Here is a 14908-nt window from a genome sequence, read left to right as displayed (position 1 = left end):
AGTCAGGAGAAGGTGTGTAGAAAGAGGCAGCAACCAGGTGGACACCCAAATCTCTTTTATTGGGGGGGTAGGATGGTTGGGGGCCCTCTCACTGCACAGCTTGTTCATTGGCGCTGCTTCCTGAGTCCTGTGGCTTCATCACATCTGGCAGCTCGGGTGGGCTGGAGAAGGGCTCGATGCGCAGGGCCTCGAAGGCCTCATCTGGTGGAGAGGGGGTGGCCACTGCAAAGTGAGTCTCCCACCCTTACAGAACCAACCTGACCCTGCTCCCCTCCCCCAGCCTGGCCATGCTAGGGCCCTTTTCCTCACCCTCTGCATCCCTCAGCTTCAGGGATTGCATCCACCTACAATCTCCCCCATCACCTTGTTCCCTTCACACCTCCTCTTGCTTCTCATCATACTTTGAATAAAATCTCATCGTATCATTACGTCTCTCCACATGTCTCCTTGTGGTCCCCATGTTCCCACATCAACCTCTTTCTTGTCTCAAGATCTCTGCATTTGCCACTCCCTAGCTTGACACTTAGAATGACTGCCTGCCTAAGAAAGGCATCCAGGGGCAATCAAATATCACTTTTTCAGAGAAGCGTTCCCCAGCCACCCTGTACAACCACCCACTCTATATGCCCAATGCCTTGTGCATTGCCCTGGGAACACTGGGAACACTTAACCGCTAGCGCGAATGCCCTGTTTCTCTTGACCAGCTGCTTTCCTACTAGAACAGCAGCCCCAGGAAGATTTTCCCTGTCTCATTCCTGCTGTTACTACTTCAGCACAGATCAAATGAACACAACTTTTTCTTCTACATGGGAAACTTCTCTCCACCTGGCTCAGGGATCTCAACCAATTAGGCTCCCCAGGGGAAGTCGGTCACGTCTGACAAGTTTTAACTTTGGGGGTTGAGGGGCTGCAACTGGCCTCTAGTGGGGAGAGGCCATCTTTCATAAGAGCCAGAGATGCTACACATCCTGCAATGCACAAGACAACCTCACCCAGAATCATCCAGCCCCAAATGTCAACAGCACTGAGGTGAAGGCACATGGCCCAGCTTAATAACGAATTCATCTTCCAAGCCACAAGTCTGAGTGACAATTCTTGCCTTCATCACCTCTCCCCATTCTTTGGAAATAAAGTCTGGAAGATGCTATTTAACACCAGACACTATCATATCTCCCTAACTAAGCAAACCACTTGGGGGGGTGGGGACAGACCCATCTCTGCACAAGGAAACTACCCACCCAGAAGTGCGTTTTTGCAAGTGGAAGCAGACGGTCTACAGTCCACACCACAGCCCCTATCAAAACAGCAATGACACACCTGAGGTGATGCCACCAAGGGTCCACAATCTATGCCATAAGTGGGGGTCATGGGGAAAAACAAATGACCTCACTGTGCTGTGATTTTTTTCACCTGCAATATGGTTGAGTAGCTGCAAGTCTATAGGGTGCCTTTGTTCAACTTAGAGGAAGAGATACTTTTTCTGGAAGAATGCAGCCTGGCCCTGGCTTAGAACAGATATGCTTTCAGCCCTCCTTTACCTGCATCAGAGAACAGCCTTGTATAGTACCCACCCTGTACAAAGTCTGCACCAGCCCCTCACCTGCCTCACTGTCACTGTGAGAGTTCAGGGAACCCACACAAAGGCCCGTAAGACTGCCTTTTCCTGAGCACTTGCAGGGCCTGGGGTACACGGGGGCTCACACTGCCTTGCTGTGAGGCTGGTCCCAGTGTCATACTCCTTTATGAAGACAAACTCCAGTCTGGGAGGGGAGGGGTGGGGCGTGAAGTAGCTGCCCGAAGACACAGCTGCTGAGGCCTCACATGGTTTATCCTTATGAAACTGAGACGTGCAGCTAAGGCTATATGCTCCCTCCTGAGCCCTCGCTACATTTTCTTAGAAGAAGCTAGAAAAATAACTCCCTGTAACTTCATCCAGATTTACCCAGCCATTCACACAGCCCCTGGGTCTGTCTACAGCTGTGAAAACACCCTATAACCCCTGTTTAAATTTCCAGAGACAAAGGATAAAATTTAAATCTTTTTCTTGGCAAAAGGAGCAACATAAACCACCCCCAGCCCTCAGGTTTCTAAACTTTGGTCAGGGTGGAATGTGGTTAAGGAGAGTACAGGCTCTGGGGCAAGAAAGGGCTGAACCTGATCTAACCTCCCCAGGCTTAGTTTACTCATCCTTAAAATGATCACAATACAACTCTGGCCTGTACAGAGATGCTGGGGGAGTAAACGATTTACCACGAAGACACTGGCTGGCATGGTACCCAGCTCAGACAAGGTCCTGGAAGCCTGCATCTGAACTGTGGCCTCCCACATGACTGCCAGCAAGCCTCGGCGTCCATGTCTCCCAAACGGGGATGGAAGTGTTTACCCCTCAGGGCTATCAAGAGGATTAGGTGGGACAACAGAAATAAAATGCAGAGTGCAGGGCCAGGTGCTCAGTAAGTTCTCTGTAAATGTAAGCTGGTACTGTGACCAAGAATCTGAATCCTCCATGAAATGGGCTTCAATTTCCACAAGTATCTCATGTGCTTCTCATTGTTTTTAATGGAGAAGCAAACACACTATTATAGGATATTGCCTGCATTTGGTGAACTGGGAGACATGGTCTAGGAGGCTTGGAGGAACAACTGCAGGTTCCCTGACCACCCCTTTCTTTGGCCATTTCCATCCTGTCGCTGCCCCTCTCACCTGCCCTGAAGGCTAGCCCCACAGTGGCTGGGGCCTGAGGCCGTGCTGTCTGGCTGGTGAAGCCACACTCGCCCAATGTCTTTCCGTCGTCCAGAAGCTGGTCGTCCTGAGGAGAGAGGCACGCAGGGTCTCAGAAGAGGCCCGAGGAGGGGCAAGTCCCAAAGACTTCTCTGGTCAGCAACTACACTGGAAGCCAGAAGACGGAAAAGAAACAGCCCCAAGTAGGGCCCAGAACCACCCCAGAGTATATCAGTTTCCAGGACTACACCCAAGACTTTCCAAATCAGAACCTCCCAGGGTAGGGTAGGTGTCTGGAATCTACACCCCTGCAACTCCAGGTGAATCTAATTCCAACTGTCAGTGACCCCATCTGGCCACAGGCAGACCTGGATGAATCCCAGCTCAACCACCTTGCACAAGGTGGTTGATGTTTTTGATGTGAAGTTTCCTTATCTGTAAAACAGGAGTTATTGGAATTCCCAACTCAGGGCAGCCAGAGGCTTCAATGAGCAAAGGACACACACAAAGCACGGAGCACAGCAAGTGAAACAAGCTCAGGCAGTAGGAAGGGTCCTTATTAAAGAAGCCCCAGCAGGTAACAAGAATAAAAGGCCTTTAGAAACAAAGGGGTGAAGGCTCAGCCTGGAGCAAAAGATCAGTTTCCCAGTTTCCACCCAGAATCAGATCAAGGAACTTAGGTGAGGGACCTCATGCTGCCAGAAACTTGAAATGAGGGGCCAACAAACAGGACTCCCCATTGAAAACACCAAATCCCACGACATCCTTACTGGATAATTGCAATTGGTTTGTAAGGGGGAAAGGGGCGGGGGCTTTTAGAACATCAGCAGTAAGTTGGGGAGTAATAAACAGTTGTTGGGTGAAGAACTGGTGGGACCTGACTCATCTCAACACCCTCCATTTCTCTGTATTAAGGCGCGTCTGGGGCGGGGGGCGTGAGAGGCCTGCACACGATTGAGCATCGGAGTTCAAATCCTGACTCTGCCAACAACCTTGGCCTCGTTAAGTGGCCACCTCCGAGCCTCAGTTTCCTTAACCGCAGAGCAGAGAAGTCAAGGGTCAGCACGTCGCGGGTGGAACCGCTGTAGGGATATGTGACGCTGGCCCTCGGCGCTCAGCATAGGGCCTGGCGCGCGACTTTCAAGCCATCCGAACGGAGACCCCCGGTGTAGCGAGCGCTATCGGGGCTTCATCTCCCCAGGTTTGAGCAACGGCTCCACGCGGGGGAGTTCCGGCCCGCGGCAGCCGGTCGCTAATGTTTACATCAACGACGGGGCCGCCTTGCGCCCACGGCCAGGCTCGGGCGGCGGTTCCGAGCAGCACGCTCCCCCAGCCCCCGGCCGCCCGTAACCGACGGGACCGCACCTTGTACAGCCGCTGCTCGTCCGGCGGCCGCTTGAGGATGCCCTCGACGATGCGCTTTAGCTCGAACACAGTGCTCGACTCCTTGGCGTCCGTGAAGATGGTGGTCTTGTGGCGCCGGATCATGAGGAACACGTCCTGGGGGCGGCGGGACGGCGTGAGCGCGGAGCCCGGGCCCCCCCGCAACGGCCCACCGCCCCCGCCACCCCCGGCCCCGGCCCCAGCCAGGCACCCCTCCCCCAGTGCCCGCTCACCATCGCGGCGGCTGCCTCTGCCCCTCGACGCGCCGGCGCGGCCGCGCTCCGCCCCGTTCCCGGCAGTCCGCGCGCTGGCCCCAGCGTGCCCCGCGCCCCGCGGCCCCGCCCCATGGCCGCCATTTTAAGTAATCCGCAAAGGGGGCGCTACGGCCGAGCCTCCGACTGCGGACTGGGCGCCGTGGCGCGGGGCGGGGCCGGTTGGCGGAGTGGCGGAGGTAGTGGGAGGCCGACCGGGACCGAGCGCGGGAGGGACGCAGGGCGCGGTGGCGCCATCTTGGGTGTGGCAAACCGAGTTCCCCATGTTGATGCAATCTAGGGGACTCCCGTCCTTCTTGTGGGGAATGTCAGGGACTAACTTCGCAAGCGTAGGGTGCCTCACAGCCTAATGAGAGTGAATGAATAATGTGTCTCGGTCATCAGGGCGGCAAGACATTCACATCTCAGCGAGACCTGGGCTGCCACGTTTGGGAGTCTGACTCATGATTATGGGGCTTCCTGGCGGCTGTTTTGAGGAGGTGTTAAATTCTGGATCTTTCGGCCGCCGTATCAGGAAACAGCCCCATTTCCCTGCCCTAGCCTTGGTTGTAAGGATTATTTAAACCAGTTTACCGAGGCTTTAGGGCCTGTAAGGATCCTTGGAAGCTGCTTTTGGGGTTAGGGAGTGTGTAAGCAGCTCTTTGCAGGAAACCGCCCTCAGCAGGAAGCCCCTTTTCTTCTCACTTTAGCAAAGCTATATTGTAACTAACTTTTTTGGGGGGGGGGCATACTGCTCACCACGTGGAACCTTAATTTCCCTGACTAGGGATCCAACCCCCTGCCCCCCTGCATTGGAAGGTGGATTCTTAACCACTGGCCCACCAGGGAAGTCCCTGTAACTAACTTTTAAACCAGGCACTGCCCCTCCACCCACACCATGTTCTACCCATCTCTGACCCAAGCACACCTTTCAAATCTTTTAATTACACAATACCTTGCCAAACTAGTTGGTTCTTTAGAGAAATGAGCAAGTATTTAACAGATGACCAGATCTCTTCCCTAGCTTTCCCTTCAGTAACCTGAACAAACTGTGTGACCAAACTGTGTGAACAAGATAACATCTAGAGGAAGAGCCCAAGAAGTTGATGAGCCTGCATGCAGTGGAGGGATGGCAATAATTCTGACACCCTATCTCAACAATTAACTGAGATTACTTCCCTTCTGCCCTTTAAAAGTTTCATGGCCGAGCACAATCTGCGGAGGTGGCTTTTGGGGGACGCTGAGTCCACCATCTCCCCAGATTGTTGGCGTTCTGATTAAAAGCACCTTTCCCTTGCCGCCAACATTTGTTAGTATGCAATTGATTGTGAGCAGCAAGCAGTAGGACCCCCATTTGATAACAAGTCCTGGCAAACGTCCTCGGAAGAAGCAGCATGCCTGGCCAAAGTTGGTGTTCACACTTCCCAGGAGGAGGGTGCCCTGGGCAACTGCCCACCTTTCTGCCCAGGTCCACTCAGGCTCCAGAAGGGCCTGTGGACTTGGTTTCCCTCTCTGGCTGCCCTTCGTACCTACTTACAGCCTAGGCCGACCTCCTTGGTAGTTGGATGCTCTCCTGCGTCGCCCCAAATTGCAGTTATACTAGAGCAAGAGAAGGAGGCTTTTCTTTCAACCTCTCCCAGGGAGAGGGAGAACCTCAGCTGAGTCATTGCTGGCATGTGCCAGAGAAGGCATGCCGTGGCACCCAATGAGAGATGAGCCAGTGGTGACCCTGGATGCTGAACAGCTCAGCAGTTGTTGAGGCCACAATTTGAGGATTCTTTGGAGTGGGTGGAATCTGAAGATGCTGCTGCCTTGGCCCTGAATCAAGCTGGTGGCTAGCCACGCAGGCTCTGGGCTCAGACCTGCTGGGATTCAAATCCTTGCTCTGGCACTGAGTGTGCAGCCTTAGGCAGTTAACCTCACCAAGGCCCAGTTTCCCCCTCTCTGAGATTGGAGAATAACTGTTTGTAAAGTTTGTGGAGCCTTGCTGTAAGCAGATAGCGGTGTGTGTGTGGGGGTGTCCCTGGAGAGAGAACCCAGCATGGTTTTCTTGACAGAAGAGAAGCCATTTTTGGCCTAAGCCACTTTGTGATCTAAGCCTGGCCTCATTGCAAGCCCTTTCATGAATATGCATGTACCCTTAGCCTAAAATTCCCCCAATGTTGCTGTTCAGGGAGACACTGCTTTGGGAAAGATCCCTGGTGTTCTCTTCACTTGCTGCAAATAATAATAAATCCTTCCTTTTCCCGATCTTTGGCTTGGTTATGTCTTTTCGCTTGACACTCACCAAGAGGCAAACCCATTTTGCAGGTAACATCACCAAGAGTTAGCACTCAATAGATGTTACCTAAACTATTGCTATAGTTATTTTTTACTTCTGGCCTCTGGCTCCTCAGGAGTCCTTTGAAGTCCCTTTCCTTCCTGGGACTCCTCCCCACCTGTGCCTCAAGCCAGCCCTTTCCCTCAGATGGGATCTCTGTGCACCCCATTGTGCTATGGTGGGTGGGTCGGTTGCAGGAGGTAACTGCAGTCCTCGTGTGAGTACAGTGATACCTCCTGCAGTGGGAATGGGGTCAGGAGAAGTTTGAGGGAGGAGCAGGGGCTGAGCCCCCAGCCCCCGAGTTCTGTGGTCTAGCTGGGTGCAGGCCCTCCTTCCTGGGGGCCATGACAGACAAAATGGGAGTCTCAAGATGGTGGGTGAGCCAGCTGGCCAGCTGCTCTTGCTTCTCTGCACAGGAAGTCCTCCTGGGCCCCTTCTGCCCTGTTGCCTCAACCACCCAGCGCTCACGATAGAGACCCTCCCCGGCCTCCAAACTAAGCCTGTAGGGTATCAGCCTGGTGGGCCTTCTCCTTTGGTCTACTTAAACTTTTTAAAGTGTTGATTAATAAATAGTAATTGTCAATCATCACTCGTTACCAGTGTGCCTCTAGTTGTGTCATACAACTGGTTTCATTTCTCTGAGGGAAGTGACAATTCAGTGTGGAATTAGAGTCAGTCGCCCAGATTCAAATCTGGTTCCACCTCTTGCCTGCTGTGGGTCTTAGGGCATATTACCTAGCCTTTCTGGGCCTGTTTCCCCATTCGTGAAATGGGAACACCTCATGGGTCTTCAGAGATCAGCTGAGAGCCAGCCAGTGCCTGGCGCAGCCTGCGTGCTCACTGGGCAGAACTGAGTCATTTTGACTCTCCCAACAGCCATGATAGGGTTGGTGTTACCAGTTCAGATTGTAGATGGGGAAACTGAGGTTGAGTCAGTACTCCTGGGAGAGTCTGGGCCATCTGGTTGCAGCTCTACCAAATGGAGCAGGTGAGCAGCTAGAGAATGCTTGCTTGGACAGGAGCCTGATGTCCTGTCCCTGGTGGGTTCTGAGGACTATCCTCGCCGCCCCAGGGGCTCCCTCCTGGCAGGTCAGGCAGCCGTTGTGAGGCCAGGGGCAGGATGCTACTGACGCAGGGCCAGGTCCATACCCTGCTGCCACACACCCCCAGCCCCGCCCCGCCCTGGCTCCAGGCCCAATGACCTTGCTGACAGGTGGGATGCAGCAGCACAGGGTGCCGTGCCACTAAGCCCGCTGGACAGAGAAGAGCTGTAGCTTGTCCAGCCCTGTGAGGCTGCCACAACAGGAACGAGTAGAGAGGAGGCGGGCCTGGAGACCACACTGTTGGAGTGGGAGGAAGTGGAGAGAACCAAGGCTGTAATACCCTCTTTACCACCCCCAGCTACCTCCAGAATCAGACCACCTGGGTTCAAATCCCAGTCTACCGTCTACCAGCTGTATGCCTTTGGGCCTGTTTTCTCATCTGACAAATGGGGAAACCCCCCTCACAGAGTGTCTAGTGAGAATCTCATGAGATGGTGCATTAGAGCTCTCTGCACCGTGTCTGGTGAGGGTTTAACAAGGAGTAGCAGATTTCTGCTCATTCCCTTCCGTGGGCAGCCCACCCCCTCCACTTCTAGGACACCCCTGCTTAGCTCTCACCTTACACTTCAGAAACACTTGGCTCTGGGACTTCCCTGGTGGTCCAGCAGTTAAGACTCCATGCTCCCAATGCAGAGGGCCCGGGTTCGATCCCTGGTCAGATCCTGCATGCTGCAACTAAAGATCCCACATGCTGCAATGAAGATCCTGTGAGCCTTAATTAAGAACCAGCGCAGCCAAAGAAAGAAAGAAAAGAAACACTGGGCTCTGAATGGGGATCCATTACTCTAATCACGGCAGGTCCAAGACTGAGGCATCCTGGTTCTCAGTCCCTGGCTTGTTCTGGTCTCAGTACCTTGGGAGGCATCTTGAGGAAGTTCTCTGGGCTGGCCCCCAGCTGAGGGCGGGATGGGAGGACGGCCAGCATCACCCAGCAGGGGCGGCCAGGGTCCCACCGCAGATGTGCCCACAGCCTTTTGCCTGGCCTGCCACAGCCATGCCCTGTTCTGGGTACCCTGGTCCCCAGTGACCCCACCAGGGGCAGCCAGTAGACGGCCCTCAGCCTAGGGGAGACAGCAGCCCGGAGCTCCCTCACTGCCCAGTCCGCAGCCCCACCCTCCCAGCCTGGCCTGGCCTAGCAGCGACCACGTGCTGCAGCCACTTTTTCCCCTGGGAGGAAAGAAGGGAGGGAGATGAGGCTCAGGCCTGTGTGGCGGCAGCTGCACTTGGTCCTGCCCAGCCAGGCTGCCCTTCAGTGATAGCCTCCCCTGTCCCCCCTTTCCCCACTGCCCCATCAGCTCCAAAGGGGGGCTTCGGAGTTTCCAGGTTTTGTTCCAGTTCTTGTTCTTTCTGCTGTTCTAGAAACTGAGCCCTGTCTATAGGGATGGATGATCCTTGGCCTGGGGATGAGGGGACGGCAGAGAGGAGATAGGACACCAGGTCCCAGCACATGAGGGTGGTCAGGGAGCTGAAAGGGCCTAGGCTGGTCTCCAGATGCAGGTGGGGGAAGGGGGCAGTCCTGGGCCTGGGGGCCTGGCCAAGGCTAGGACACAGCCTCAGACTCATCCAGGGCATGGATGGGGGTAGTGGCAGAAAAAACAGGGATAGCAGAAGCTATGGCCAGGCCTATCTGGGGGCTCCTGTCTCCTCTTGGCAGAGGGCATGATGTCAGGTGCCCCAAACTCCTAAGACCTTAGAATTCATGGGAAGGCCAGGCCTGGTGTCTGGCCATCTACCTCCTGGGGCACTTTCACTGCAGTGGGGCAAAATCTATATGAGTTTTCTATTACTGTGTAGCAGGTGACTACAAACATAGCAGCTTAAACACTAATTTATTAACTCACAACTCTGCGGGTGGGCTAAACTGGGTTCTCTGCTTAGGATCTCACCGGGCTGAAATCAAGGGCTTGGCCTGTCAGGGCTCTCATCTGGAGGCTGGGAGAAGAGTTGGCTTCCAAGCTTGTTCAGGTTATTGGCCAAATTCAGTTCTTTGCAGTTGTAGTGCTGAGGTGTACCTTTCCCTGCTGGCTCTCAGCCAGGGGCTTTCTTCAGCTCCTTGCCACATGGCCCCTCCATTTCAAAGCTAGCAATGGACAGTCAGTTCCTTGGTGTTGAATCCCTCTCATATTTGAGTTTCTCTGACTTTTCCAGAAAAGAAGGGCACCTCTGAGTAGTCCGGGGGCAGCAGCACCCTCCGCACGGGCACCAAGAGAACATGGGGCGAGGCGGGACCCAGGTGCAGTGCCCCGAGGCGCACGCGGTACTCAGATGGCAGTGCCCTCCTGCATGACAGCGGTGGGTCTAGTTAAAGCAGCTCCTCCTCCACCCCCAGTAGGGCCCCCGTCCCTGCCACCCTCTCACTCAGAGCCTGGGGACCATGCTTCCACCAAGTGGTGTCCCCCCCTTCCGTGGGTCTTGCTCCACCCGCCCCTGCCCCCCTCGACGTTGAGCCCTCAGAGTAGGGGAATGCCCCTTGTCCAAGCCTGGGCTGCCTGCTCACCTCAGGAAGCAGTGTGCCGCCAGCACCCACTGGGGGGCGATGAGCGAGCCCACACACACATGTGCCCCGCGGTGCTGGATGCTCGCCTGCCTCGGCCACTCTCCTGCCTCGGCCACTCTCCGTCCTGGGTGTCCCGGCACCCCACGATGAGACTTGACACGTGAGGCTGCCCGCAGGCTGTGAGAGGACAAGGGGAACTCAAGGGCGAGCAGAGGAGCGGGGAACTGGGAGGAGGATGGGGTCAGGAGACACAGGGCTAAGGTTGGGGGGGGGTTTGGCACACTGGAGGAGGAAGCAGGGAAGGGACTGGATTATGGGTTTGGTGTCAGATAACAGGGTGAGGGGAGGGAGGTCAGAGATTAGGAATGAGGGTGCCCTCTGGTTGGAGCCTGCAGAGAGAGGAGGAGGATCTAGCCCCCCCAGAGGCCCTTTTGTCTTCCTTTAGACCCTGGTTGGTCCCAGACCTAGCCCTGTGGCCCAGGCTCTTTGCCCTATTGCCCAGGCCCCAGAGACCACCCCTGCCCCCACACGCTGTGAGATTTGACCACTTTAGGTCTAGATACAAGCCCTGGAGCCCAGCCCCTCCCCCATCTGGTATTTCCATTGCCTGACAGCTGCTCCTGCGTGCCCCCCACCCCTAGACCCCGCAGCTCCTGGATTCTGTTCTCACTCTTGCAGCTGGTGTCCTCCTTGCTAACTGGGCTGGGGGCGACCTGGGGGCTTAAAGACCCAGGAGGGGGTGGGGGCCTGGCCAGGAGGTAATTAAGGAGGTCAGGGTGGGGCTGTGGCTTCATCAGCCCAGCCTTGACCAAAGATGCTTTGAACAGTGCTTTTGAGGTGGCAGGAAAGTGACACCTGGGTTTCTCAAAGGAAACCTGGCTTGGGCCAAGGTGCACAGAACTGGGGGCGGGAGCCTGTGCCCAGCCAGGCAAGGGCAGGGGGCGATGTGGGGTGGGGATGAACGGGGGTGGGGGTTGTTTCGGTCAGGCCACGAAGCTCCAGAGGATCCTTGGCCGCTGATCTCTGAACCTGATCCTGCCTCCTGGCTCCTTGCAGTGCTCAGTCACTGGGGCTTCTGAGCGGCATTGTTCTGTCCAGAAATCCTGGCCGGGACAGCCTCATACAGAGCTCAGGCTCCAGGCCTTGCATTGCCCCTCCCAGCCCCAGCTCTGCACAGTTTTATTTGTGGGGGAAGGGGAATGAATGTCTTATGAATATCTTGTTTAAACCTGGCAGTTCTCCTCGCTTAACCCTAGAGGCAGGAGCAGACTTGACCTTGGGAAACAGTCTCCTCTTCAATTTGGGGCGGCCAGGACAGCAAGGCTGCCGGTCTCGGGTGAGGCTGGGAGATGCTGGGAACAGGGCTCAGATGGAGGGTTGGCCTGGACTGTGCCCACATCCCAGAAGGCTCTGGAACCTCCTACCAAGTCATCCAGCAGCCCTCCACTTGGTTCTTCCTCCTGGGGGCCTTCCTGCCCAGCACACCTCCTCCTCTGCCACGTCACAGTGGGAGTTGATGTGTGATAGAGGAGGTTTGATTTGTTTGTCCTCCCTCCATGAGGCAGGGTCTGGGTCTCTGTCCCTGTCTTAGCTCAGGCTGCCAGAACAGAACACCACAGACTGGGGGGCTTAAACACAGCTTATTTCTCACCATTCTGGAGGCTGGAAGTCCAAGAACAAGGAACTGGAAAGATGGGTTTCCCTCTGAGGCCTCTTCTCTTGGCTTGTAGGTGGCTGGCATGTCACTGTGTGATCACACGGCCTCCTCTTTATGTCTGCTGGGCATGGGGGGTGGTTGCTGGTGTCTGTTTTTAGAAGGACATTAATCTTATTGGATCAGAGCCCACCCTTATGACTTCATTTAACCTTAATTACTTCCACAAACAGTCACATTGGGGGTTAAGGCTTCAACATATAAATTTTGGAGAGGACACAGACATTCAGTGCATACCAGTCCCCCATGGCCTGAACAGTGCCCAGCACAGAGCGGGCACTGAGTATTTGGGAGTGAAAGGGGCCAGCAGGGCATCATGCCAGGAGTGAGGGTGAAGGATATGAACGAGGGCACCTAGAGGCGAACCAGCCCCAGCCCCAGCCCCTCCACTCGAAGTGAGGGAGGGCAGCCTCAGGCCTGACCTCTGCTGTCCACGCTCTAGGAGCAGGCTCAAGCCCACGCTCAAGGACTCTGGAGTCGGCCTGTGGAACGCCCTCCCTCCAGCCCTGAGACCTTGGGAGAGTTTCTTATTCTGTAAAACCCGCCTCCCAGGTGGTTGTGAAGATTAACTGGGTTAGCCCACTCAGAGCTTGGAATAGTGCCTGGCTGATGTAAATGCTATAGAAGTGCCACAAGAATAAAAGAAGCACCTTCCCCAAGGCTCCTGACCTTTCGTTACCCCGGATTCAGCTGCCATTAGAGGGCTTGGCAGGAATGGAGCCAGTGTTCCCCTTGGTGCAGAGTTGGGGCAGCTGGAGAGGCAGGTGGGAGCAAGAGTGACCAGGGACACTGGGAACACACAGCTATCTCTGGGGATATGGGCCATACCTTGAGAGGGGAGTTCACTGGAAGGCGGGATGGAAGGAGCTGCGTGTCTGCCTGTTGCAATTTAGGTGAGGCGGGAAGCCTGGAGGACAGACACCTGGGTGCAGGGACCAGGAAACAAATTCCCACTGAGAAACTGGCTTATGGTGGGAGGATCTGGAAATGATTGAATATTGGACAATCAAACCTGAGAGGAGTAGGAAAGGAACCTCTTTCCAGGGGCTCACCCCAACCCAGACCCTGTCTCAGATTGAGAAACTGAGGCACAGACCCCTGCTGGACCCACACGCCATTCAGTCCCACCCTTGAGTCACACTGCAGAAATGGCCCCTTGGCAAATGTCATCTACTTGCCCTTCTCACAACCATCCTTCTCAGGGCCACAGCTGAGTCATCCCCACCTTTTTCTGGTGCTGGACCTGTCCCCACTCCCAGGGGAGGGCAAATGACCCAAACAGGGGCCATCATCCCACCATGTCCTCCAGGTCACAGTGATTGATCAAGAGGGGACACATGACCCCAGACCAGCCAATCAGAATCCTTCCCTGGGACTTTTACCCTGGAGGAGGGAGAGAGGACCCCTTGGGGCCCAGGCAGGGGGCAGCCATAGCTGCAGCTACTGGCGAGGACTCCCAGCTGGCCTGAGAGCCTGCAACCTTCCAGGCTGAGAAAGAGTGTCCTGTGGAGCTGGAGCTCCTCATTCCAGTCATCCTTGCCCTTGGTGGGTTGTCCTTTATCCTTCTAAAGCAACTCTCCTTCACTCATGCTGGTACTAGGGGATTCTTTTGCTTACAACCAAAGTCTTTAAATGCCAAGGGTGAAAACAAAATAACAGTTCAACAAAGGTGGAGGGGAGGTGCGCCCTGAGCTGGCTGCCCTGCCAGTGTGTTTCAGTATGGCAGTGCCCAGCCCACCATCTGCAGCACAGGACTCATCTCTGACGAGTGCCCAGCCCTGCCCTTGGCCAGACCCCAGGGGCACCCTGTAGACCTGGCAGCAGGAGGAGGTGGGAGGGCGTGGCCTTTCCAGGATCCAGGTGGTATGCTCACTGATGTCCCAGCAGAAGCTGGGCCCTTTGAGACAGCCACAGCCAGACCCCACACCATGCTGACCCAACAACCAGGGGTCATCCAAAGCAGCCTGAAGGGGGACAAAGGTGTGGGGTGAGCCAGGCCAGGGGGAGGGGCATGCTGTGGCACCTGGCTGGAGTCCTCTTGAGCCTCTGGGTAGGTGGCCCTGAACAGGACCCTATGGGTGGACATGCGCCTGGGTGGGCTTGAAGGTATTTCTGTGGATGAGTCTGTCACATGGGCACTGGGCCACCAGAGGCTACTCTGCCTGCGCTGGAGGAGGGGCAATGTCCAGGCAGGCCTGCAGGGCAGTGTTGCAGTGTGGCCGGTCTGGGGCCAAGCACTTAATAGGCATTAAATCACACTGTCCTCCAGTAACACATGGGACACCAGGGCAGTGAGTGTTCTGCTTGGGGTCAACTCAGAGGGCCTTCGGGGGAGGTGAGTGGGGGCACTCTCAGGTTTTGGCTGTTGGGGAGGGCAGATGGGGGGAGTGGAAATCTCAATGCAGGTGAGTCTTACAGGAGACCTGGGAGACCCCACCTGCCTGGTACCTGCTGGCCCCTCTGAGTCAGGCCATGCAGTGAGAGGTGGACACAGGCCCTTGTGAGCTGAGTGACTTGAATGGTTCTGTCACCTTTCTGGGCCTCAGTTTCCTCATTGTGACGAGGCAGAAGAGAAGCTCCAGCCTTGCAGGGCTGCCGAGGGGCATGAAGCCTGAGCGTGATGTCCTACAGCCTGTGTGGCTGTCCGGGTGGGCAGAGGCGAGGAGGGCACCCTCCCAAGACTCCTCCACCTGCCTCTTCACAGAGACCAGCTCTCAATCAACCAGAGCTTCTCATACCTTCTGCTCTCACAGCACCTCTGGATCTCATGAAAACGCAGATCTGCCCGAGCAGTTCCAAGCAGCCCAAGTCGGCCCTGCTGGCCTGGTCCCTTGGCCATGCTGAGGCTGGGATCTGGGACCCCAGCGTTGGGGGTGGGGGGCGACACGCTTACTGCTGCCCCTCCACCCAGGCCACCTA

The 14908-nt window shown here is 55.7% G+C and overlaps 1 protein-coding gene across 1 annotated transcript; it reads right to left on the bottom strand.

Annotated features, from left to right (window-relative positions):
* Positions 1-38: 38 nt before the first annotated feature.
* Positions 39-4481, bottom strand: ELOB (elongin B). Its single transcript, XM_007100038.3, has 4 exons — positions 4338-4481; positions 4087-4221; positions 2704-2809; positions 39-201 (listed from the first exon to the last, which is right to left on the bottom strand). The coding sequence occupies exons 1-4, from the start codon at positions 4458-4460 to the stop codon at positions 89-91; spliced, it is 477 nt and encodes a 158-aa protein (XP_007100100.2). The 5' UTR covers positions 4461-4481; the 3' UTR covers positions 39-88.
* Between the last annotated feature and the right edge of the window lie 10427 nt (positions 4482-14908).

This window comes from Physeter macrocephalus, chromosome 14 (assembly GCF_002837175.3).
Source record: "Physeter macrocephalus isolate SW-GA chromosome 14, ASM283717v5, whole genome shotgun sequence".
NCBI lineage: Eukaryota > Metazoa > Chordata > Mammalia > Artiodactyla > Physeteridae > Physeter > Physeter macrocephalus.
The sequence above is the reverse complement of the archived record's forward strand: the minus strand, read 5'-3'. Positions and strand labels throughout refer to the sequence as shown.